Raw genomic sequence first — 25,639 nt, 5'->3', positions numbered from 1 at the left:
TAAAGAAGGAGGCAAAGAGGCAAAGTTCAAGTGGAGGGAAACAGGAATGTCCAGAAAGGAAGGACGGATGTTAGGACTCTTCGATTAGATGTAAACGCTCGTTATACGTCGCCTGCGAACACAAAACTCCCCCGGACACACTCTGGCTTCTTTCAGACTCAGACACTGCGCCGCCGCGGTGAAGTATTGTGGTGTAGTGCTTAAGAAAAGGTCGCCCGCTCGCTCGGGGGAAGCCGAAAGATGAAGTCATTCGTTAGCATCTGAAAATGTTGGCGGGCTCGAACCTGAAGCGCTCTGATGGAAGACGGCAGCCGTCACATGTCGGACATGTTGGAGGAGGAAAATGTTGGAGGGAAGAAAAAACTTTCTGCTTAAAACCAACAAAAAGGCCGTGATGGTGTGAATCCAAGCAGCACCACAAAGAAATCCTCTGATAAAGGAAGTGTTTCAAGGCCGGCCTTCTGACACAGACTAATCTACTCTCTAATCACTCAATCACCCCCTATTTTCCTCAGACAATGGACTCTCCCCAGGCCTCCTGAAGGGGCTGACAGCGGATCTTAGAGGAGATACGAGGGAGGCACTATCTGTGGAAAAGACCCTCCAGAGAACGGGATGATCTCCAGCACTTTTGTTCTTCGACGTCCCCGGAGAGCAGGAGGCTAAATTAGAGGTGTCACCCCCCGACGGCAGCAGACTGGGGGGTGACGGCCGGTGGGAGGGAAGCCGGACGATGCTTCCTCTATCGCGGCGGCCATCTGATCCGGCCTGAGCAGCCATCGCAGGTCATCCATCATCCTCTCAGACGGAGGAGACGGTGTTGGGTTGTACCGAGGCAAGTCCGATCACAGGAGACTGAATAAAGGATTTAAAGGCGGGGCTGCTGCTGGTGACGATAAATCAAGCTTCAACAGAACAGTCGTACAAAAAGTTCAAATGTTGGCTGGTTTGAAAACGTCTTGATATCTTCTGCAACGTGAATAAAAAGCAGCGCGCTTAAAAGGAAACTTCTTCAGTATCGCAGCAGAACCGATAATACCACGTGACCCGTTTAATACCAGGTTTCAGCACCAGTCAGAACTTCCAGGTCCAGGTGTTGACAGACTGAAATGTATTTTTCTGTGTTTTCAGGATTTTATTTTAAGCTGGTTGTGATTTAAATGTTTAAAGCACATCTACAGGACTGCTCAGCCCCACAGGGCCTCCGAGTGTTTCTGAGTTTAAAGCATCAGATCTTTCCGTGTGGTCGTCGACCCGATGACAGCCACGACAGGAGCTGACGCAGGAAAAACAAGCTGGCTGCCGGGTGTGAAACATTTACCAGAGTGGAGGTAAACAGAACAAAACCAGAACCAAGAGAACAAAACCAGCGACTGACATCAAATCAGGCACAGCGGCATCAGTCTCAGAGACAAGGTCGGCGTTGATGAGGCAAGGACAGCGAAGGGCAGGCCCAGGGGAGCAGGACGCAGACCAGATCAAATAAAACACCACAGAAGAAGAGGGGGGTTGAAGAGGAGCTGATTTATCTGATAAGAGTTCTGGGTAATTAATTAGAAACTCAATTATCCAAACCTTACTTCAGCAGTCTCAATTCATTAGTGGATAAAAAACCTCGCCCCTCGCTCGACTCTGACGACCACAGAGAGGCAGGATGTGAAGGAAACACGACTCGCCTTCCTCTCAGAGACCCTCGGGTCAGCGCCGGGCGCTTTAGTCCAGCTTATCATCAGACGAGCAACACACACAACACACAAACAAACTCACAAACACAACAAAGCCACCACAGGGACGCTTGCAGCTCGCTCCGAGCTACGCCCCCGTGCCAAACAAAAACCGTCGTGAGCGCTCCGTGGAGACCGCCACTGCCGCCGCCGAGGCGTAATGAGCACGATCTAAAAATGCTCTTTGATTGACGCCTGTGTTCCTTGTTTTAATTATTTCTCAAACTAAAAAGGGAGCGACATCCCTCCGACACATCCTCGACCCCCCGCCCCCCGAAAAATCTAATTTCCAGGGGTTAGTGTGCATGACAAAAATGTCATCATGGCCAAAATGGCTCCGAGCAGTGACAACCTTTCCCAGGGAAATGATATTTTTCCAATCCGGCGGAAGGCGGATCGTGTCACCCTCGTTAAAGCCTTGATAGCAGGTCTTTAATATTCACCGTCTTAATTAGGGCCGCAGTTAATTTCATTAAATTCTTTGGCTGCTAAATGAAGCAGATTATGAGACATCTTTTATTGCGAAGCGTGAAATTACAGCCTGCCCGCTGCCAATGGCGGGGCGAAACTAATGAATTACAGGGTAAATAACACCCGAATTAACCATCCAATTTAACTCCTTACAAAGCGCCCGGCGCCGAGGGGGGACGAGTAGACTTGTCAAAACCACCCAGCCCCGCGCTCGTCTGCAGCCCCGCGAGAGGCAATTACAACCGCGACACTAATCAGCTCCTTACAGGAACAAGACGCCGCCGCCGCCGTCCGAGACTGCGGCCGGAATCAGAGTCTGACTCAGAGAGGAGACGTTTGGTTTACAGTAGGAGGTGTCAGGATGGAGGTCAGCAGATCTATTAACCGTCTTTACGCCACGCGTCAGAGCTGCAGACACAGACGTGATCTCTGATTTCTGAAGGTGGAGGGAGGACAGGAACACGGCAGAACCTGCGTCATCTTCACTGCAAACCGTCGAATATTAACCAGAATAACAAGAAATGTGGACGGAACAGTTGTGTAACTCGGGGCTTCAACTGTAAAGTGAAAGTAGGAGGTGATTACCAAGCAACATATTTAATATTTCTGTGAAATTATCCCCAAATTACCACAATAATTACAACAGAATGGGTTTAAAATCACCCCGACAAGACTTAATGAGAATATGTGGCTATTTTCCAACAAGCAGTTAATAAACAACTGTTGGTTTCTGGTTTCATGAACTGCTCATTAGACCAAAACAACTTCAGAAGCAACAATCCAGTGGCTGATTTTACATTGTGAGATAAATATTGTGGTGACTACAGATATTAGCATCAGGTCTCTGGACTTCTGACCTTCATACATCAAACCACCAACAGATTATTCTTTGTTCCTCCTGTGAAGCAGTTTGACGACGTGAAACTCAAAGTGACCAAATATTCATTTCACATGAAAACACGGTCAAACCTGCTCATTAACCTTCACGTTCTACAGTTTCTCTCCTCGACTCGTCTCACATCTGAACGGTCCAGTCGGACCGGCAGCGCTGCTGTGAAACCGTCTGAAGGAAACAACACGATGGTTTCTGCTCGAACGTCTGACGCCGACTAGTTTCTGTTGTAATCTTCCTACTCAAACTTTTCTATAGCTGGCTGCCATCGATTGCTAATAACAGACAACTTCATAATCATCAATCTCGTGACTCATGAGGAATCTGATTGTTTGGTTGACTGTGAATCTTCAGTTTTGTGTGAACTTCTCCTCCACGCTTCAGATCTCTACTGACAGCGGAGCATCACCTCCTCTGAGTCGGTCTTGGACCCACGTGGCTCCAGTGGAGCGGCTCGGTGGTCGCCGGTCAGAACCTGGTGGTACCGGGCGGCTCAGTCAGCCTTCACTGGGTACATAAAGGTTTAGAAGGAGCAGAAACCCTCTGCGGTGCGTCTGCGGTCCCAGCGGCTCGGCTGCTGTGTCGGAGGAAATTAATTTGTTAGATTGTTGGTTTTCAAAGCTCCTCGGTCAGCCGCGTGACAGAGACATGAGCGAGCCGCTCCCTCTCTCTCCGGTAATTAGCGGCTAATTAGCGGCGTGGAGCAGATGTCGGAGGAGCCCTGCGCCGTCAACAGCCTCTGTAAACAAAGCTGGACGCATCCGCTCACTTCAAGGGAGGAGAAGAAGAGGAGAGAAGCGACCAATCGGCTGCCGGTACAGCCGGCGTTTCCTCTGTGGGTTCGTGTGGCAGCCGAGCGTCGTGGCAGGAGGCGCCAGCTTCAACGCCACATGTGTTTCCTGCTTCACATCCTCGTGCAGGTTGTCGCCCCTCAGAGAGTTCATTATAATAACCATGCTGATGTCTCACTCTTTAAAGGGACATTCCACCAACGTCACCTGCTGCAGTGAGCCACGTACACGCTTGTATGTTCTTATCCTAGTGTTTCAATCACAGCACGTATGAACTGAAGGTCAGCTGCATGAACACACTTCAACAACAGCACTTCAAGTGTTGTTGTTTCTATCTTGTGACAAATGAAGTTATTCTAAGTCACTTTAGACGAAAGCTTCTTCTGGATGCCCTCAATGTAAATGTATTCTGATTACAGACACATTCAGTAAAAATATGATCAGGACAAAATAAAGACTGAAACAGTCTGTGGTCGCTCAGAAAAACCTGAACTGACTTAATAAAAAAGCACAAATTGTGATATTATGTTGTAACGCTTGTTACATTATTGTCCGACTGCACAGCTGGAATATAATCCAGAATAAATCAGGGAGCGAAGCTGAAGCTTCTCCTGGTGAGAGGATCTGGAGTTTTGCACTGAATGTATTTTGTGTTTTTCAGTCTGAGAGAAACTGTCGGACATCGTTTCTGAGCGCTCGCTGACGCCGCGACCCGTCTGACCTCGTCCCGCCCACACACACACCTGAACACACTGGTTCTGGTCCTGTGTGGGTCCATGTTCATGCTGTTTGTACATCGTCCGCGTGTTTGTGTGGATTTTTATCGGCTAATTGCCTCAGAGTGGAAGTCCGCCCCGTTCTCATTACTGCCGACTGAGTCCGCCGTGTCCTGGCCTCTGTGTGTGTGTGTGTGTGTGTGTGTGTGTGTGTGTGTGTGTGTGTGGTTTTAATGAGCGCTGGACTCTCTTAACAAAGGCGTTCCCCTTTAACAAAAGGCGAACTGAACTGCCGTCACCTCGAGTGGTTGAGAGTCGCGCTGAGAGTCGCTCTAATGAGATCTGGACCGGCGAACAAGTGGCTTAAACACCTGAACACACACACACACACACACACACACAGACAGACAGGTACGACACACACACATCCACAGGTACAAGACTGAAGATGAAGAAGGAGAAGAAGCAGTTTGCAGGAGCAGCGAAGGCGCCTTCAGGAAGTTAAATCAACAGAAAACCCAGTGAAAGACGACGTCACCGTCATCGCTGATCGATTTACACGTCAACTTAATGCCAACATTAAAACAAGAAACAGTGTTTGGTGTGTTGGTGTGTGTTGGTGTGTGTTGGTGTGTGTTGGTGTGTGTTGGTGTCTGTTGGAGAGAAGAGGAAGTGATGCCGCTGATGTCCCGGCCTCCTCCGAGGTATGGAAAGAATCTACGGTCAGTTAATGACGCTGACTCGAGACCAACTCTGATAAAACCATCAGATCGATTGAAAGAGTTTCAGCTCCATCACTGACTCCGATCTGAGGTTCCGTGTTTTGTGACGGTGCTTCTGTGGTTCTTGACGCAGATTTATTGAGTCCGGACTCGGCTGATGGAAGTTTGTGTTGTGATGTCTGGTCGAGTCGTCGCTGGGAGACAAAGAGGTGGCGGAGAGTCAGAACCGCCGCCTCATTAAAACCCGGTGTGAACGCGGCGCTAATGGGACGACGCAGGACGCAGAGCAAATGGAGCGTTAATGGGGAAAAGGTAGTTGAACCTTGAACGTGAAGCGCGATCTCGCCCCTTATAAAACGCTCTAATGAGGGAGCAGGTCTGCGGCGTGTCGTCCACGCTGAGCGGCGAGCGAGGAGACGAGGCGCGAGCGACCACAGAGAACCATCAAATCAATTAACGTCCGCTTCCAAAGAACCAAAGCACTCTGCCTCGCCTCGCCACGCCACGCCACGCCACGCCACGATGACCAGCTTCCTGTTCGGTGTAGACCACCTGTCAGCTGACGGACCAGAACCCAGTCGAACCCGATCCTCCGGTTCTGTCGTTCAACTAAAACTCCTGATCATTAAAAATGTGTTTAAAGGTCATCGTGATGCGAGAACTCACTGTGTTTGTTAAAAGACCCAAAGTGATCAAAGTGATCCACACTGTCAAAATATTCAAAAACATAATTTATTTTGTCCAATCACACGAGAGTATTTACATTTCTCTTTAATAACAGGCAGAAGTTCTCACAACAATCTCCTGCGCAGCGTTTTTTTCTCTTAATTTACATTTTCCGTAATTGATTTTCTCCAGTAAACTTGTTTTTTTTCTTCTAATTTACATTTTTCATCTGATAAACTGACTTGTTGCGAAATAATTTTGACTTCTGATCTCATTATATTGACATTTTTCTCATAATTTGTTTTTTTCGCTTCATAATAATTCATAATTTAAATTTTCATCTCACAATAACAGTTTTTCCACATACATATCTATATATATATATATTTTATATATTGTCATAAAATCTAATTTATTCTCTTTAATAATTTCGTATCCCACAATTTCACATTTGTATCTCATTAATTCACATTCTTTTCCCTCATAATTTGGATGTTTATCTCCTAAAATAGACTTTTTCCTTCATAGTTTTAAATTTTAATCTCATAATTTTGACTTTATTTTTTAAAACATCTATTATCTTTATGTGCTGATATTTTCAGTATCGTCTTTTCCTGTTTTTAAGGCAGTAAAGTGAACTTACTGTTAATTATAGTAACTACTCTGTTACTTACCTTCCATCAGCCGTCACTATGATATACAATAACATAACAATAATAATAAAATCACTTGAAGCTTTTTGATAAATAATATTCTGATTTGATTTTGTGTGTGCAGTCGCAGCATTTATGAAAATACAAAATTACAAATTACAATTATACTGAAGACGTTTTAATCAGTAATTACCATAAATACATTTTGAGTTGAATTAATAACAAATAGAATTATTAATTTATGTTTGTTGATTCCACAGAATTCTTGGCTGATGTTTTCCAGTAAATAAACGTGAGATTAAGAGACAATATTTTGTAAAGTGTTTGTAAAAAACAAATAATTCCATTTGGTTCAAAGGACGATTAAAAATGTAAATGATAATTAATTTAACAGGAGGAGGTAAAGAAAGAAATAAATCCTCGTGTTCTGTGAATAATCGGAGGATCTTCAGCTTCTCGTCTGCGGTCTTTTTAAAATGAAATGTTTCCAATCAGAACATTTAACGAGCACTTAACCACGAGTGGTTCTGGCACTCAGACCAAATTAACGGGCCCGGAAAGCTCAGCTCCGCCCGCTGGGCCCCACCGCTGCATGAACACCACAGAAGAAGAAGACGACGACGACGAAGGTCCGTTTGAAGCCGGAGAGAATCTCACATGATGAGTTCAGCTGCAATTACTGCCGGCGCTGCTGCGACGGGCCGGAGAGGCTCAACAACGACCCGAATACAAACTCAAACAGCAGCGGCACAGGCCTCCTCCTTTCTCCTCCTCTCTCCTCCTCTCTCTCTCTCCTCCCCCCCCCTCTCTCCCTCTCCTCTCCTCTCCTCTGCTCTCCTCTCCTCCTCTCTCCTCTCTCCCCTCTCTCCCCCCCTCTCCCCCCCCTCCTCCTCTCTCTCCCGCCCCTCCTCCTCTCTCTCCCCCCTCTCTCTCCTCTCCTCCTCTCTCTCCCCCCTCTCTCCCCCCCTCTCTCCCTCTCCCTCCTCTCTCTCCCTCTCTCTCCCCCTCTCTCTCCCCCCTCTCTCTCCTCTCCCCCCTCCCCTCCTCTCCTCCTCCCCCCTCTCTCTCCCCCCTCTCTCTCCTCTCCCCCCTCTCTCCTCTCCCCCCCCCTCCTCCTCTCTCCCCCCCTCCCCCCCTCCTCCTCTCTCTCCCCCCTCTCTCTCCCCCCTCTCTCTCCTCTCCCCCCTCTCTCTCCTCTCCCCCCCTCTCTCCTCTCCTCCTCTCTCCCCCCCCTCCTCTCCCCCCCCTCCTCTCCTCCTCTCCTCCTCTCTCCCCCCTCTCTCTCTCTGTCTGTCTGCATGTCTCTCGCCCGCTCTCCCCTCTCCTCTCTCTCTTCTCTCCCCCCTCTCTCCCCCCTCTCTCTCTCTGTCTGTCTGCATGTCTCTCGCCCGCTCTCTCCTCTCCTCCTCTCTCCCCTCTCTTCTCTCCTCTCTCCCCCCTCTCTCTCTTCTCTCCTCTCCTCCTCTCTCCCCTCTCTTCTCTCCTCTCTCCCCCCTCTCTCTCTTCTCTCCTCTCCTCCCCCCTCTCTCTCTTCTCTCCCCTCTCTCGCCCTCTCTCCCCCCTCTCTCTCTCTGTCTGTCTGCATGTCTCTCGCCCGCTCTCTCCTGGCGAGTCGGCCCCTAATCAGGATGCGATTTGTTCATTAGGAGATTACAAACGAGGCCGCGGCGACGACACGAGAGGCCGCGATTAGCGCTCGCTAATTGCCTGATTTGCTTGTCTGGAGTCCCCGCCGCCGCCTCACCCCCCCGCCACCCTTCTGCCACCTCTCTCACCCCCTCGCCGTCTCACCCACCGCTGCTCCGACACCAGAGGAGCTTGTTTGTGTCAAATTAGGAGCTGATTCAGGTGCTCTCCTCGCCGGCGCAGCAGGCGTGTGCGCGCGCCTCGGCCGCCCTTCTTCTTCTGTCGTTCCTGTAAAACACGGCTGCCAAGCGCTCGGATCAAAGAGCTCAGGAGGACAGAAACAAGAGGAGAGGACGCGGCTTTGAAAGGAGAAGAAGAGGGACATGAAGTGGACGAACAGAGGGAGGGGAGGAGGTGAAGAAGAAAAGAGCGACAGAGGGAGTGACAGTGAAATCCCTTCCCTCTCCTTCTCCTAATGATCTGGTTGGAGGACCCGGGAGAGCCCCTCACTCTAATTGATGTTAAGTGTGTGATTTCACTGTTAATCAAGGCCGAGGCATCAAACACAGAGAGCAGAAGAAGAAGAGGAGGAGGAGAGCGGGAACAGACAGGAAGTCTCACCTGTTTGATGGGGATGGCTCGCCCGCTGCCGATGCTGTCGGCTCGAGCCTCCAGGCCTTTCTTGTCCTTGTCCGTGTCGCTCGCTTTCCTCGACTGCAGACCAGACGAGATGAAGACGGTTATTATCTACAAGACGCCCGGCAAGCAACACGTGGGGCTGATTAGATAAAGGAACAGTTCACCCAAAATAAACACGAGCCCATTATCTACTCAGAAAGATGTTAAAACTAAGGACACTCAGCAGAATCCAGCAGGACTCTGGGTGTTTATTCCTCCAGGACCGGCTCTGCACCTGACCCAGATTTATATCATCAGGAGGAGAGCGTGGTTTCAGTATTTGGGTGAACTGTTCCTTTAAAGATGTTGATCTATCATTAGTTTAATTAGCTTGACTAATGTTTGGAGGACAAAATACACAAAAAAACCCCAGATGAGCTTGTGATCAGATTCCGCTGAAGACTCACGGTGAAGAGGTTGGAGCGGCGTTTGGACTGCTTCCGGACCGGCGTGGGCGTGTTGGTGGTCTGCGGCACGTCGATGCGGAGCTCCTTCTGGCTGGTGCTGGGCGTCGACGGCACCGACGACGAGTAGTCGCTCAAACTGCCGCCGCCGTTACTCGTCTGGAGGGAAAGACGAGGAGAAGGGACTGTAAAATAAACCTCTTATATTCTCACAAATGTCAGAATGAAAGCTGAAATAAAAGCAGAGATTTGATTATTGATCTGAACGTTAAAGCCTCTGCAGTGGCTGAACAAAGTGCTGCAGTGCTTCAGAGGTTTTGGACGTCTCGTCAGTGTAATAGGCGTCTGGACGAGGAGGCCGAAACTCGACAGTAATCAGCGAGAGCTAAAGATGCACCGAGGGCCGATTTGTGGAGGCGGCGGGAAGATAAACAGGAGTCTCGGGGGACGCGGCGGCGCTGCTCAGACACGCTGAGCGATGGCTTTTTAATGAGGAATCAATGCAGGATTGAAGGATGAGGATCGAAGAGCTTAACGGCCTGAAGCTCCTGAACACAGAGAGTCTGAGTGTGTTTGCTCTGTTACACCGACACACATCACGTCTGCAGCTCGCTCACGTGTTCGCTGTGTTTCTGACACGACCACACTTTACCAAAAGGTTCACAGGAGGAGTCAACCTGAGGTTCATTTAGCTCTGATCAACAGGAAACAGAAAACTCTCTCATCTCTGTATCTTCTATAAATGAAGCCTGAGAGGAATGTGTTGAGAGACAAACTATCCAAACATGTCCTGTAACAGCTGATGTGTAGAGAATCATGCTTCTCTTCTCGGCGTGTTTGACTTCTGACCTGGCTGATGTGGACGGCCGACACCTGCGTGGCGCAGACGGACGAGTGACTCGGCGAGTTGGGAAGCGACTTGCACGGCCCGATGGACAACTGCTGCTTCTTCCTGGTGGCCACGATCTTCTGGGCGACTGCAACACACAAACCACAAAACACACGTCAAGCCGACATCAACACACGAGTTTTACTGAGCTGTACATTTGTCTCACTGGGCGTGACGGACCAATCGTAACTCGCCATCTTTCAGAGAGCGTGTGATGTCACTGGGAAGGAAGTGCTACAGATCGACTTCCTGGAACAAACTTTCTAGAAAACAAACTTACGGTGGGAGTTGAAATCAACAGTCAATATCAAATTTCCAGCCTCCCTTCTTTGTCAGCTGCAGTCTGACTCTTATAGTCTTGTGTTGTTTCAAGTCAGAAACATGATAATCAGTGTGAAACTACGTCCGAGTTTCAGCTAATTACCACGTCAACATTTGGTGTGAAAGTCGAGTCTTCTGTGTGTTTGTGTTCTTAATAACTTCATCGCTCTGTGGAGGATGTTTAAAGGACCATCTCAGAGTTTCTTCTCCTCCCGTCGCTGCCCTTGGCTCGGCCCGTGTCACCTGGAGGTAAATGTTTACGACTCGCTCCTCATTAACGAAGCCGGGGGCTTTAACGAGCCCAATTAAAACAATGGCTTCATCTGTGAGCGCATGAAACAGTCCTGTGTTTATTGGAACAGAGATAATGGAGTCGCTGAAGTTTTAACTCTCTCCTGTCTCCAGTCTGACTAACTCATCACCAGACACAACAGAACCAGCTCCCAGCTCCGGGTTGGACCTGGAATCAGTTCTGATGAAGTTATTTATGGAGGCTGGAGAGAGAAAGACGGTCAGGATGTACAGAACAATAGATCCTCTAACACACTCTGACAAACTGTCTCCATATAATGACCAAGCATCTGAAACTTCAGACTAAGTCTTTATTTTAGAGAAATACTTTATTATCTAACGATACTCAACATTATTTTGTGATACTAAGTCGTTAATTTGACTAAATCATCATTTTGAGTCACTACGTCTTTGTTTTGTCTGTTCCTGAGTTGATCATGTTCATGTTTCTGAGATTCTAACACATTATTCTGAAACACAAAGTCGACAGGTGAAAGTGGATCTTCAGAGTTAGAATCCATTATTTTAAAACACTTTACTCAGTCGTCACTGTGAGGACTCACAGACTCTCGTATCGTCACAGGAGTGAAAGCTGCTGCAGCTACAGACTGACACCTGGCCGGCCGGCTGGGGATCGACCAATGAGACGAGGCCGCTCACATACATGTCAGCGTGTCCTGCACCTGGCAGGCTGTATATTACTTTAAGTGTTAAGAACAGTTATGATAAGGCTGTGCTAAATATTTAAACTGCACGGTTAATGCAATTTAACTTTATCCATCAATCTCGGTTCTGCTCTGAGAAGCTGCCATTTTCTTCTAATGGAAACGTCTCCCCTTTGATCAGATTTATGACGGGGCTGCACCACCGGGTGAGGCATAAAGAGGCCGGGGGAGGGAGGGAGGGAGGGAGGGAGGGAGGGAGGTGAAGCTGACGCTGCAGTGTTTCACTCTTTTCACTTTAAAGTCAAACAGCGAGGAGACGGCCGGCTGCAGGTGTGAGCCTCCGTCACGTCAGAGCTACACCCGACTGTTCCTCTCATCTCTTTCTCCTGTCATCCTGCTGGTTTTAAATATATCAAATATCATATGAACGAGTTTCATTGAGATTAACATCATTTTATTTTCAGGAGAAGCTGCTTATAAAACTAAATAAAGTGACCTGCTGCTGAGCATGTGAAGGCAGATTAAACAGTCTGAACAACAACATGTGAATAATCATTTCAGCCATTTGTCTTTTTACATTTCTAGAGACGCTGAATCATAATTTTGAGTCTTTCAGTTAATATCTTTAGACATAATTCATGTTTCTACTCATTGTTTCTGACATATTGAATCATTGTTTGGGGATATCAAGTCATTTTCTTGAGACGGTTTCTCATTATTTGAGCGAACATCTTATTAGTTTCAGATATTAAGTCATTATTTAGATATTAAGTCATTATTTTAAGCTCCCAGTCACTGATTTAAGTGACTAAGTCACATTCGTGATAAACAGAATAACTCGTGGATACTAAGTCGTCACTCGTTCAGGATTTTGAGACTCTTCGTCCTCGTTTGGACGGTCGGGTCGCCTGAATGTGTCCTGCTGAGATCATTGGCTCATCAGCATCGTTCACGCCTCTAAACGGTGGCTTGTGATTGGTCAGCTAAGTCAAGATGGCTGCCAGCAACATCAGCTTCACAGTAAACAGTAAATCAGTGATTCTGCCGTCAGGAACAGTGACGAGTTCTGTTTTTAACGAGTGAATCAGTTTATAAAGACGGCTCGTTAATCTGGCAGATATTAATTCAGTTTAATAAAACATTTGCTGTTGTGTGTTTTGTGTGTATTAATATTCACACACATGATCGTGAGTGTATGAACACGTCTGAGTGATTGTGTGACAGTGTGTGTGGTCATCTCAGCTCGTTAGCGTGCGCTAACGAAGCGCCCTGCATCTGCACTCTGACATGGATCAGAAGCAAGAAGCAGAGAGAGAGAGAGAGTGTGTGTGTGTGTGTGTGTGTGTGTGTGTGTGTGTGTGTGTCTGTTGGTGGGTTCATGTCGCTGTAATTAGGCTAATTAAATTAGCGCGCTGATGGACGAGGGAGCGCAGCGCTGTCACCCTCCTCCTGCCTCCATCCCTCACACAGAGGTCACTCCCCCCGACCGGACCGGGCTTCACTTCCCATTACAGCAAATTACATGTTAAACACACACACACACACACACACGCACACACACACACACACACACACACACACACACACACACACACACACACACAGCCTTAAACAAAGAAAATTAGTGAAACAGATAAAAAGTGTTTTTCTCGTTTCTCATCAGCGTTGTGTCACTCAGGTCCAGATTCTGGTTCTGGTTCTGGTTCTGGTTCTGGTTCTGGTTCAGCAGCAGAGACTTGGTGACAGTCTGATGCTACATTTTTCACTGTGGCTAATATGTGCAGAATTATCTTCATCATTTACACAAGTCTCAAACATCCCACCAGGAACAATTCACACTGATGGTTGTCGGGTCGTGTTTTCAGACAGAACAGAATTTTTATTCGATGTTTAAAGTATTTTTTAAAAAAGAATCCCAGAGTTTGACTGGTTTTATCTGTGTGTGTGTGTGTGAACACTGTCTGGTTCTGATTCCAACATGTTTCAGCTGGTGCAACACACGACATCAGCGTGTGAGCAGCTGATAAAATGTCTTCATGAATGATTATTGATCATCTAAATGTTTTAAACTACATTTTAAAATACAAAAATCTGGGTTAAATGAGAATTTTGTCTTTTCTTCTTCTTCTTGTAGGAAACAGATTTATTAAATAAATGTGATGGATCCACAGATTAACCTCTGACGTAAAGATATTATCTCGACTTCGGTGCTTCATCAGAGTTTACACTATTTTAGATATTTAAATGTTTGTTTTAAGATAATTGTTACATTTGAACAGATTCTTGTTTTATTCATCTTTTATGGGAGTCGACCACTTTTTGTTTTTTTTCTGACGGTCAGTCGAACAAATTAAATGTGGTTTGAACTTTTCAGCTTGTGGATTTAAATCACGTGAGCAGAACTTCTCACTATTTTTCTGAATAACGGATCAGATGATTATTTACAATTTAGAAAATAGTCATATTCACGTATTTCTGCCCTAAATTACACAAACCTTTAAAATGAAAGGTCTCTGAATTTATTAAAAAACATCAAAACTGATCTGCATCCTCCTCTTCCTCACTCTTCCTCCCCCCAACACGCAAAAACATCGTCACGACGACGAGCAGGCCAATTATTTTTAACGCTAAATGCTGTGGTCACTTCCTGCTCCGTCTCTCTCTCATCAGAACCGTTATTACATTCACAACGCTCACCACACACACACACACACACACACACACACACACACACACACACACGTCACATTAGCACAGATCAGCGTTTCTTCTCTCTGCTTGTCGCCGGCTGATTATGAAGCTGAATATGAGCGCTGTAATTAAAGCCCCGCCCCCTCTGGCCCGACCAGCCGCCATCCAATCAATGCAGAGTCCAAATGAAGCGAAGGTCAGAGAGATGATCAATATATACACACACACACACACAGACACACACACGTTTGCAAATGTCATTTAAATCAGAGCGTTCAGTCACGAGCTGTCAGAGTCACAGAAGGAATTAAACTCTCGACATAAATCATAAAAAACTAAATCTGTTAATAATCTAAATAAACATGAGTCCACGTGATCGATGCTTTGGTGACAACACAAAGTTTGATCAGTCAGAATCTTCAGGAAGGTAAAACCTCACCTGAAGAGTAACTAAGTACATCTACCTGAGAAGGTAACCTGTATGTGACCTCACACTTCCTCTCCACGTGTCAGAGGATAATAAAGAGTCTCAGCCCCACCAACCAAACTCTGTACAAGTTTTAACGTATTTAAGAAAAATCCTTTTTCTCCTTTGCGTCATTTTATATGAATTGTACAGCATCTCTGATCGTTCTGATTTATTAATCAATATTAATTCATTACATTTGTTTCAACAGTTAATGTCCTTGTTTGGTTTTAGTCTATTTTGTCTCTTTGTCTTTGTTTTATGATTGTTTGTCCTTTAATCTTTACAGAATTCACTAAATACTAAATCACATAGAGGATGTGAAACTGTAAATAAACATCTGATCAGTGCAGAATAATCATTATTATATGATCAATATCTACATCTTTATAAACTTTAAAAATCAAATGACCATCCTGTACTTTCAAAATAAATCTACATGTTAATATTAAGTTTTAAAATGACACTTTTTTGCAATGTGAGCTTTTATTTTGATAATCCAGGTGTGCAGCCGGTCAGACAGGTGAGTTCAGATCAGGACCGCAGCTCTGATTCTGTATGTGTGTGTGTGTGTGTGTGTGTGTGTGTGTGTAATGATGATGATGATGCGATGCTTCTGACCAATTAGAGGAAGGCGAGTGTTTTAAGTGGCTGAAGGCCGAGAGCCGAGCGGCGTCATTACTGAAGTCCTCACCGCAAATTAAGGTCACGCTAAGAAGTAATTATAGAGAGTGTGTGTGTGTGTGTGTGTGTGTGTGTGTGTGTGTACTCAACCAAAACACGGATGAAAACACACACTTATCACACACACTCCAAAAATACACTTCTGAAAAGTCTGTGTGTGTTCACATCATGTGATAACACACACACACATACACACACACACACACACACACACAGAAAGAACTGCTTCAATACAGGGTCACACACACAAACATAGGAGGCAAAGCATCGCGCACACACACACACACACACACACACACACACACACACTGTAGTAACATCTTCGAGAGCAAACATAAAAAATATGACGCTCCTTGAAAAACACATCGACAATAAAGGAGTAAATATTTTAAAAAATACACAAACACACACACACGAACACTGACGCACGCACACACACAATCAGTCACACACACACACACACACACACACACACACACACCTTAATGTCTTCAAGAACAAACATGACAAAAAGTGAACGCTTTTACAAACGCATCCATAATAAAGACATGAATAATTAAAAACACTGTAAGTACACAAACTGAAACACACACACAAAGACACACACACACACAAAGAGACACACACACACACACACAGCGCTGCGGGCTGCTGTCGTGTTTCGGGCGTCGACAGAAAACATTAAACTCGTCGTTCTGCTGGATGATTAAAAAACTGATTAATCTGAGATAATGACGAGAAAAACACAAGGAGACAATAACACACACACACACGCACGCACACACGCACGCACACACACACACGCACACACACACGGTGGAATAATTAAGAAGATAATAAGGCAGCGTTTAGTGTGGAAAGCTTCCTCCTGGGCCGAGAGCACTGAGAGCACACACACACACACACACACACACACACACACACACACACTTCCAGGATTTCCCATCATGCTCTTCTTCACCCATGACTTTATTTTGAACACAATCACAGATTTACACTCCGAGACATTTGACTTCCTCCTGCTGTGTGCGTGCGTGTATGTGTGTGTGTGTGTGCGCGTGGGTGCATGTGTGTGTGTATGAGTTTGTGTATGCGTGTGTATGTGTGTGTGTGTGTGTGTGTGTGTGTGTGTCTCTGCTCCTGCACTGCCCCCTTCAGGACTAACACAGTATCGACCTCTGACGCTCTGCAGTGTTTTCTTCCTCCCGACTCTGATCGATGATCTACACTGTTGTTCCGTCACCACCGTGACTCAGTGTGGATTCATCCGCCTCTGAAAGTAGTCCCAGCAGGAGCAGCGCTTCCTTTGTTATCTTAAACAGCTGTGAGGTGAAGGTCTCACAGGATGCAGTCTGAAGCTGGAGTTATGGTGCTCGGGTGTCGAGCTCGTGGTGTCGAATATTTTGTTATCCTCAACTAAATCATCACCAGACTCCCTTCAAAAATCTGAACGTTCTGATTTGCTGATTATCAGGAAATCTTAATAATCACTCTGAAACAACTTCAGCGAGAGAATCTTAATTATTTGTCCCGTCTTGTGAATTCGGCACAGGTAACACATGAAGTTGATCTTTTCTTGGCGCAGAACCTGAGAGCTGTACACACACTTCCTGTCCAGCTGAGGACCAGCGACCTGTGAACAGCAGCCGACGTCTCAGCTGCTGGATATCAAACTCAGGTGGACGCAGACGCAGCCAGAGGCCGACACACTCGCTGCAGCTCTGCTAATTAACCGGCGAGCTGGTGTCATCCATGTCTGTGTAATTACAGCCGTTAACCCTGCGCACGCCGCTTCATTAGCTGCGTTTATTAATGTGCTCTCAGAATGTAAAAGACGAGCCGCAGGGTTTACTATTTGCAAAGACTCTTCAGAGCAATAATAGAAAATACTTCAGACGGCTCCTCTCTGGTTTCTGCTCCTGGAGGAGTCGGAAGCTTTGACCTTTGACCTCACGCTCTCTGAACATGATGACATCATCGAGGTGACCTTCAGGCGCTCACGGTGAACGACGTCAGACTGAATCAGAAACTTCAGTCCACTGCACTTTTTTGACCTGACAATATGGCAGCTGAGTGTCCCGGTCAGTCGGGACCTTGACGACTCCGGACACTCTCCTCCTCCTCCTCCTCCTCCTCCTCCTCCTCCTTCTCTCCTCGTCTCCTTCCTCCTCTTATAATGTCTGATTCTTTTATGAATCCCACCGGGGAATCGTTTCCCCTCTGCCCCTCCCTGCCTTCCTCCCCCCGCCATGATAAAACTTAATTGCTGTTCGGTTTGAGCTAAATAGCTGAGCGGGTCCATTTAATTCTTAATTGACGTGTGATTAAGAGCGTCCGAATGGTTCTGGCCGGGCCGTCGGGGGAGGGGGAATGTCACCTTCCCAGAGGACCGGACTCTCGTGTCTCTGACCACTTTCACTCAGTTTCTTACCGTCCTGGAAGACTCGCTCCACGTTCAGGCCGTAGGTGGCGCAGGTCTCGTAGTAAGTGCAGCGTTTGAGGTCGTTGGAGAGTTTTCTGGCCCGGCTGTCGTCGATCACTCTCGGGTTGGCTGAGCTGATGGCGTCTGAGAGGGAGAATCACACATTTAGCGACACATCACGACTCAGTGTTTCAGTTAGAGCTTCTTAAACATTTTCCACTGCTGCATTTAAACTCAGAACACAGTGTGACGGACAGAAGATGATTTCAGGAGTCACATGTCTGATTAGAGCTCTGACACTGATGCATTCTGGGCTCTGAGTTCGGATAAATCGTCAGGTTTTGGTTCCTTTCTCTTGACAGCTTGTCACTGAGATGTCTGGTGATACTTTGGCGCCATCTGCTGTCAACATGCAGACGATGCAGCCGACATCCAGCGAACATTACAGAGTTTCTCTCAGGGATATTTCAAATGCAGGAGAACTTAAAGTCACAGATATTGTTTAGCCTGAGAATGGATCAATTTACCAGAACGCTTTATTTAAAAAGATGAACTTGGATGTTTTGTCTCCATCTGATGTTTCCTGAGCAACTTATTAAAAATCATCCTCTGTGTTTCTCAGCCTTTATTTCATGAACCGACCACACAGAAAGGTGATTAAATCAGAGCAGAGGAACAGATGATCTCAGAGGCAGACACACTGCACTTTAATGTGTGTTTTAAAGCCGGCAGCTGTCTGTGTGTTTGAGGGTGAAACCAGGAAGTATCGAGACCCACTGAGAAGTTTCTGCTGGGTCTAAAACATCATCCAGGAAATCTGTGAAAAGCTAAATGTGTTCTCTTCATCTGATGAGGATCTGCAGACTGAACTGTCCTCATGAAGCTGCAGTGATGAAGATGCACCACTGGGAGGCAGCAATGCCTCAGACAAGCTGTGTGTGTGTGTGTGTGTGTGTGTGTGTGTGTGTGTGTGTGTGTGTGTGTGTGTGTGTGTGTGTGTGTGTGTGCGCTGGACCTTGCGTGCCGACCAGCACCAGCGGCAGGTCTGCGGTGTTCCTGTAGTTGGCGAGGCGGCTGAAGTAGTGATAGACCGTCTGGAAGCTGATCTCGTCCTCCAGACTGAAGACGAAGATCACGGCGTCCACCCACAAGGCAAACTGCACACAGACACATTCAAACAGAACTTTATCGACACGCACGTCAGCTGAACGTGAGCGAGAGGACTTCAGAGACGGGGGAGAGGAGGGGAGACTCCGGGGGAGGCAGAGAGGAAACAGGTGAATTATTCATGAGTCGTCGAGGTTTCTGTCTAGACTCGCTCACATTAAAACTACATTTGGTCAGTTTGCAGGTCGGACACACCAGAATAACAAAACCCTGACCCAGTTTCATCCGGGACGGATCCTCTGATGTCACGCACACAAACTGAAGAAGATTCAACTCAGAAACCCTTTTTAAAATGAGATTTTCTGACTCTTCTTCATCTCATTACTGCTGTGTTTGATCACCTAAAGACCTTCAAGTATTCAGACTTGTGTCCAGTTTGTCTTCACTCTTATAAAAATCTAAATGTCTTCTGGTCTGTAGACTTCCTGTAAACACGGTGCACCAAGTGTCGCTCTGACCTTCAACCTTTAACGAGAACAGGTTGTATTTCTGACTTTTGGAACAACAGCAGATGATCTGAGTGACGTTTGTGGTCACAGCTGAAGCCTGGAGTCGGTGTTCGAAGCTGACAGTTGTCCCATCTCTCTTAAGAGGTCCCGTGCAGGTGCAGTACTCACCTGAGCCTCCGGGGGGCCTCCTTCATCTCTGATGAGCAGCAGGTGACTCTGACCGTCGACCACGATCTCCTTCTTAAAGCGACCGCCTGCAGGAAACAACAGCAGCGTCAGAGGCCGCGGTCAGCAGACGAGCCACTAACAGGTCTACAGACGGGACGGCTACAGGAGGTGGAGCTGATCAGTGACCTCACCACCAGCCGCTGATTGATCATGTGACTGATTGGGTGAAAGATGAGGGTGAATCTCTACCATGAGTACAACTAATACAAACCACTACGGCACAAAATGGAGGCACACACACTCAGACACACTAACACTTGATTTTAGCATCAAACAGGAAAACAGAACTTTCCTCTAAACTGTCAATATATTTATGGATATTTGTCTTATTACACTGATTTTACTTTCTGTTCATTTAGAAACTCGTCTCACAGAAACAGTACATTTTCTAGATGAGCCCAAACTTCTGTGGTCTTTGTTCGGATGTTTTCTGACTCTGAGCCATGAACAGTGAACGCAGGAAGTTCTGATGCTGTCTGCAGAGACCGTTTGTTCCCCTGAGAAGATTTGAAGGGGAACATTTTGAGGTTAAGCTCTGGCCAGCGCACGAAGACGTGTTTGTTTCCCACGGCTCATTTATACATTTTAAATTCAGGGCTCGAGGGAATAATATCAGGAAGCTCTGGACTCGACCTTCCACCTCAGCGACTCTGGACCATTTTCTATTTTCTGGATGTTTGTTGCTGAGCGTTTCTTTGCGTTCACTTCTTTGTTTTTAAGGCTGCATCAGATGGTTTTCAGTTCCAATTAATCAATAAATCAGGTTGTCGACTGTATGTCACCCTCGTCCTCTATGTCTACTTCAGAGAACCCGGAGTGACGTAACCTGTGATCTGATGCTGCTCCATGAGTCGGTCTTATCAGCAGGAATATTACAAAATTCCAATATTGACGATGGCTGTGATATTTCTACATGAAGTGTTGATGAAGCTGAAGTAGTTCAACATGTTTTGCACATTTTGTATCTGTTGCCCGTCACACAGAAGCGACGCTGTATCGACTGTTTGGTGACTTTCACTCTGGCTCTGCAGATATTTGCCTGATGAAGACTCATTATGAGGCGTACTCGTCCTTTAAGTCTGAAACTCTGGACTGCAGCAGGGTGTTGTTTCTGTTTGGGTCGGTGCGGGAACACACGGACGACTTACAGGAAGTCGACGACACTAAAAAAGCCGAGTCCAGACGTTATTTTTGGGTTCTCGTGAGGATCAGCTGATCTGAGAACAGCGAGCAGAGCTGCAGCTCAACGACCGGCTTTACTACACGGCTCGGTAATGATAGAGGACACACACACACACACACACACACACACACACACACACACACACACACAGAGTCTCTCTTGCTCCCATGACTTTGTGCAGGATGTTCAGCCAATCAGAGGAGGAGGAGGAGGATGCACACGCCCGTAATGCAAAATACAATTTTGCAGCATCACCACTATTGACCCAGCATCAACACACACACACACACACACACACTGATTGTGGATTTAGACATTTTAAATCGATTGATCATTAATCATAACATCTTTGGTGTTGTCATCCCTGATCTTCTTTTGAACAGATGTTACGTATCGCGTGTTGGAGTCTCAGTCATTATCGATCAATATCCAGCTGCAGGTGTTTAAGACACTTCGTCCTTTAATGGTTATTACATCCTTTATTACTACAGTAAGAGATTTGGGTCCATTAATGATCAGTCACATCATCGTTACAGTCTCGTTGGATCTCGGTCACGAGCCAGAGAACATATGTCAAGTGTAATTTTAGAGGAGGAAGTAAGAGCTGCAGCTTCCTGCCAGCAGACGCCATGTTGGTCACTGCAGAAGAGCAGATGGCGGCGTTAACGCTGAGTCAGCAGAGTGTATTTATATTCATTTATATACAGTCGGTGTGTGTGTGTGTGTGTGTGTGTGTGTGTTTACATGCACACAGCTGCAGAACAAGACAAGATGAAGTTTGAAAGAATGATTGAAACAGTGCTGAGATCAGATGGTCAGAGGGGGCGGAGCTACAGGTTGAGTCCAGCTCCAGGTTCAGCGCTGACTCAGCAGATTCTTCAGGCGGGACACTGTCTGGTAGCAGCTGTGCTCACTGGCTGTTCTGGTGCATTAGATCTGGACCGAGCCTGACAGACAGAACTCAGGGCTGCGGGAACTAGGAGGGTATTTTGGGTCCCAGCCGGTTGCCGTAGAGACGCGAGGCTCCACAAAGCACACAGCTGATCTCAGAGCAGGTGTTCTGATCAAAGGATTACTGTCACTGGACGGGTCTGACGGTGGCGTCCGGTCGTTTGTTTCCTCCTGCGCTCTGATTGGACGCCGTCTCAGCAACACCAGAAATGTTTTCTGCAAACTGTTTGGCACCGCTGTCATTTAGAACTGCATGCCACATTCATCATTTTCATCTGTAAGTTGGACACCTACACAGTCTGGGCTTTGATTTTGGTAAATCTGGGCCTGTAGTTTGAGTTTCACAGGTCACTCGTGTTTTCTGGCGCCGAGACGTAAACGCTGAACCGGAGCTGTTCTCAACAAGCTGCTGTCAGAATTTAACAGGATGGATCGATGGAGAGAAGAAGAAGAAGAGCGAGAAGATAGTTACCTGCATCCACGTCAGCTAGTTTACAAGAGCAGCCCAGAAAGAAGAAAGAGAGGAAACACAAAGCAAAAAACAAAAGAACATCAAAGATGCAGCCACAGTTAATACATGCACAGTCAAAACCAGCACCGACCCAGAGAGCCCGGCAGAGACAGTCCATCAGAACCAAACGTCAAACAGATGCAATAGACAGAAGAGAGGAGGACGAGCAGGAGACGGAGAGAGAAGAAGAACGTCCGACATCAGGAAAGACAGAGTTTTATCTGCAGGTCAGTACAGAAACATCAGAACAGAAGGAGCCGGCTGGACCGGGTCGGCGCCGCAGTCGCCGCTGTGTTAAAGAACATTTTAATGACTGAAACAAACACGGCAGCGTCACTTCTTCCAGATGTCACTCAAACACAAAAAACAGAAAATAAATGTTTTACTTTAATTCATTCAGGAGTTCTGGTTCTATTTGTGTCCGCGGGTCGTTTACCAGGTTTTGGGTCATCTATTAGTTATGTAGTGACCGACTCCTGAGCTGTGTGATGGTTCTGTTGTCAGCTGACAGCTCTTGTTTCTGAACAGATGAACAGAACTTATCTTATCACTGATTAACCCTCCCAGGTGATTAATAAAGTTACTGGTTAGTTTTTTCTTTTCATCTAATTGGCGCTGTTGTTTTTTTTAAACAAAGATGCCTGAACGACCCAAACCTCCATCAGAGAGGTGGCGAGTCAACACTGATAACAACAATCTGTTTACTGTGAGGACCCGCAGATCCAGACTGGACCGGGTCCAGATCCAACATCCTGTTTGGATCCGTTTCCTTCTGTTGGTGGGTACATTTCATGAAACATAAATATCATTTTAGTTTCCATGGTCTCGCTGACATTGTTTGCTCCACAGATGTGATGGACTGTTTGTTTTCCACGAGACGAGCTGCTTCCTCACGTTACGCTCCGTAAAAAGCTCGAAGAGGAAACACAACAAAACAGTCCGAACGACGTCTGTGTTACATTTTCACTCCTCATATTTCTTCATGAAAGTGTGTCAGTGGGTTTTTATAAAACAATAGAAGCTCTGAATGGAGTCTGGCAGCATTAGTTCCCAACCGAAGCTGCTCTCTGTTCTGATGGATCCCATCTGCTGCTGCTGCTGAACGCTCGGCGGCAGTTTCACTGCTCAGGAGGATTTTTATAAATCAGACACCCAACAGGAGACGTTTAGACTCCTGCTGATCACACGGCTTCACTCTGATCGATTGGTGGTTTCTCTTCAGTTGATCTGAGCCTTGAGAAGTTACAGATCCATCACTGCACGCCTCTGTTTACTGTGATGTCATATCCTGCTGTCGGTGCGTTCAAGGACACTCTGACATCTGACCTCTGTGGAAATGATAGTCGGTGGGATCTCAAGCAGAAATGGTTTAAAACACTTCCTACTTCCAGAATGAATTGTTAATATTTGATACTATTTCTTCGTCCAGAGGACAGTAAAATCAATATCTTAAAGTTTTAGATCAAAACATTTTCAGATGCTTTTCATTCTGTGGTCTTGTCGTCTCTTATCATCGGTGCTTTTAAGGACGCTCGTCATCTGATGTTTGAGACGTGACGACAACAGATTTGAATCAGGGATCGAGATAATAAACACAATGAGACCGACTGACAGGAGAGACCTGGAAAGCTGACGGACGGTCCTTCATCAGTCTCCTGGTGGAGTTTGGATCACCTGCCGAACACTGATTCACTGAGTTTTACTGCAGTTTTAGTCTTCAGAACATTTTGATGGGTGTCTGATTTGCAGTTTTGTGCCTCGTTTGAATCAAAGCTGTTTAAACTTTATTGTTTAAAAGGGGAATTTAACCATAACAGTCTTTATATTGAAAGGTTTCATATTGGACAACACACACAGTGATACTCATAACAGCAGCTGATCGATGTGTTGGTCCGGTTCTGTTTTCAGTCAGTAAGGTTTTGGACTTCTGGATCCTTTTCTGCTTATTGTTCTCTTTTAGAGTTTCAAGTAAGAGAACCTGCGTTGCTGAGTGACCTTGAATGCAACACAAAGACCTGGTTTTAGAGCCCAGTTTGGACCGAACATTTAAAAGCGGGTCGCTGTGCTGCTCGCTCCGGTCCGTACCATGAGGCTGACAGCTGAGCTGAAGGAAACAGCCTGCAGCCTGTTTCTGCTCGTTAACTGGAGCTGCTGCGAGTCGTCTGCAGCCGAGGCTCCAGTCTGCAGCCTCAGAATAGTTCTGGTTTGTGGCGCTGCGGTCGCCCTGCCGCTCGCAAGCCACCAACTCCGCTCCCAATCAATCGCCATGGGAATCCAGGCTGACGAGTATTTTTAGATTGCAGGAATTTCAAAACAACACATCAGCTTCCCCGTCCTCTGCTGCTTTTATATCTCGGCGGTTATGCAACAAAATCAAAGCATTTTTTTTCAGTAAACTGGAGCTGAAGCTGCTTCTTGATGGGCGGCGGTGCCCAGCAATTAGATCAAAGTTCTGGGGGAGCTGTTGTTCGGGGCTGGCTCAGATACGGTATGTGGAGCTGCATGAAAAGCCGTGTCGTGTTGCTTTTGGCAGAGCCGCGGTGTAATTAGGGCCGAGCGCTGGAAACAGACCGTCGGGCATTTGGCGGCGGAGGCCGGAGCTGCACGGCCACAGAGGGCATTTTAAGAAGCGGTACGTCACTGCTGAAGAAGATTTTCTCATTTTTCTGTACGAACACCTCAGGGACGATCCGCTCTGGGGGATTCCCCAGAACCACAACCCTGACAGAACGGCTTCATGCTGCAGCCTCGTCCTCGATAAACTCCCCTTCTGACATGTTAATAAAAGAATCTAGCGCCTCTCTGGTCTCATACTGACCTCAGAGTGCACTCACACTCGCTCTGCTCTCAACGTCCAAGGCCTACTTTCTCCAGCGAGGGACCTGAAGCTAAAATTGGTTTGTGGGCCGGTGCCGGGTGGGTCCCCACATGACCAAGCCAGCAACGTTTTCATCCCAAACAAAAAAACGACGTTTGATGGTTTTCAAGGGTTTAAACACACGGCGAGGTCAAGAGGGGTTAATTAGCTGCAGCTCAGCAGCGAGGGGTTAAATTTATCTGTCAGAGTCCAGAGCTGAGACAGAACCAGCAGGTTCTGGACTCCAGTGTGCTGACTTATAGAAAAGTCTGAAGAGGACACAATAAATTCTGAAATAACAGGAGATTTTTTTTAAAAAGGTCACAAATAAAAGCTGTTAAAAGCTTCGTGAATTCAGTATCCATCTTATCCTGAGCCCACGGTGCCTGCAGAGAACACGGGTACGACAGAACTGGACCAGAACCACAGTCAGAGTTAGCTTACATCACATCTAAAGAAGTTAGCCTGATGCTACTCTGACACAACAACTGTCAAAGACATTAAACTCTATACATCTACTT

The 25,639-nt window shown here is 46.6% G+C and overlaps 1 protein-coding gene across 5 annotated transcripts in view; it reads right to left on the bottom strand.

Annotated features, from left to right (window-relative positions):
• The window catches only part of agap1 (ArfGAP with GTPase domain, ankyrin repeat and PH domain 1), a 119,890-nt gene that overhangs the window by 40,544 nt on the left and 53,707 nt on the right, over positions 1-25,639 (bottom strand). For 3 of the 5 annotated variants that reach the window (XM_037091009.1, XM_037091006.1, XM_037091007.1), the window contains exons 4-10: positions 22,223-22,237; positions 19,557-19,642; positions 18,788-18,929; positions 17,782-17,916; positions 10,193-10,320; positions 9,347-9,502; positions 8,883-8,975 (exon numbers count right to left, since the gene is read on the bottom strand). In XM_037091009.1, the coding sequence (XP_036946904.1) occupies positions 8,883-8,975; positions 9,347-9,502; positions 10,193-10,320; positions 17,782-17,916; positions 18,788-18,929; positions 19,557-19,642; positions 22,223-22,237 (755 nt within the window). The remainder of the gene's footprint in view (positions 1-8,882; positions 8,976-9,346; positions 9,503-10,192; positions 10,321-17,781; positions 17,917-18,787; positions 18,930-19,556; positions 19,643-22,222; positions 22,238-25,639) is intronic. The other 2 variants (XM_037091010.1, XM_037091008.1) reach the window with 1 other exon arrangement.

This window comes from Acanthopagrus latus, chromosome 24 (assembly GCF_904848185.1).
Source record: "Acanthopagrus latus isolate v.2019 chromosome 24, fAcaLat1.1, whole genome shotgun sequence".
NCBI classification, from domain to species: Eukaryota; Metazoa; Chordata; class Actinopteri; order Spariformes; family Sparidae; genus Acanthopagrus; species Acanthopagrus latus.
Note: the sequence above shows the minus strand (reverse complement) of the source record. Positions and strands in the feature narration are given on the sequence as shown.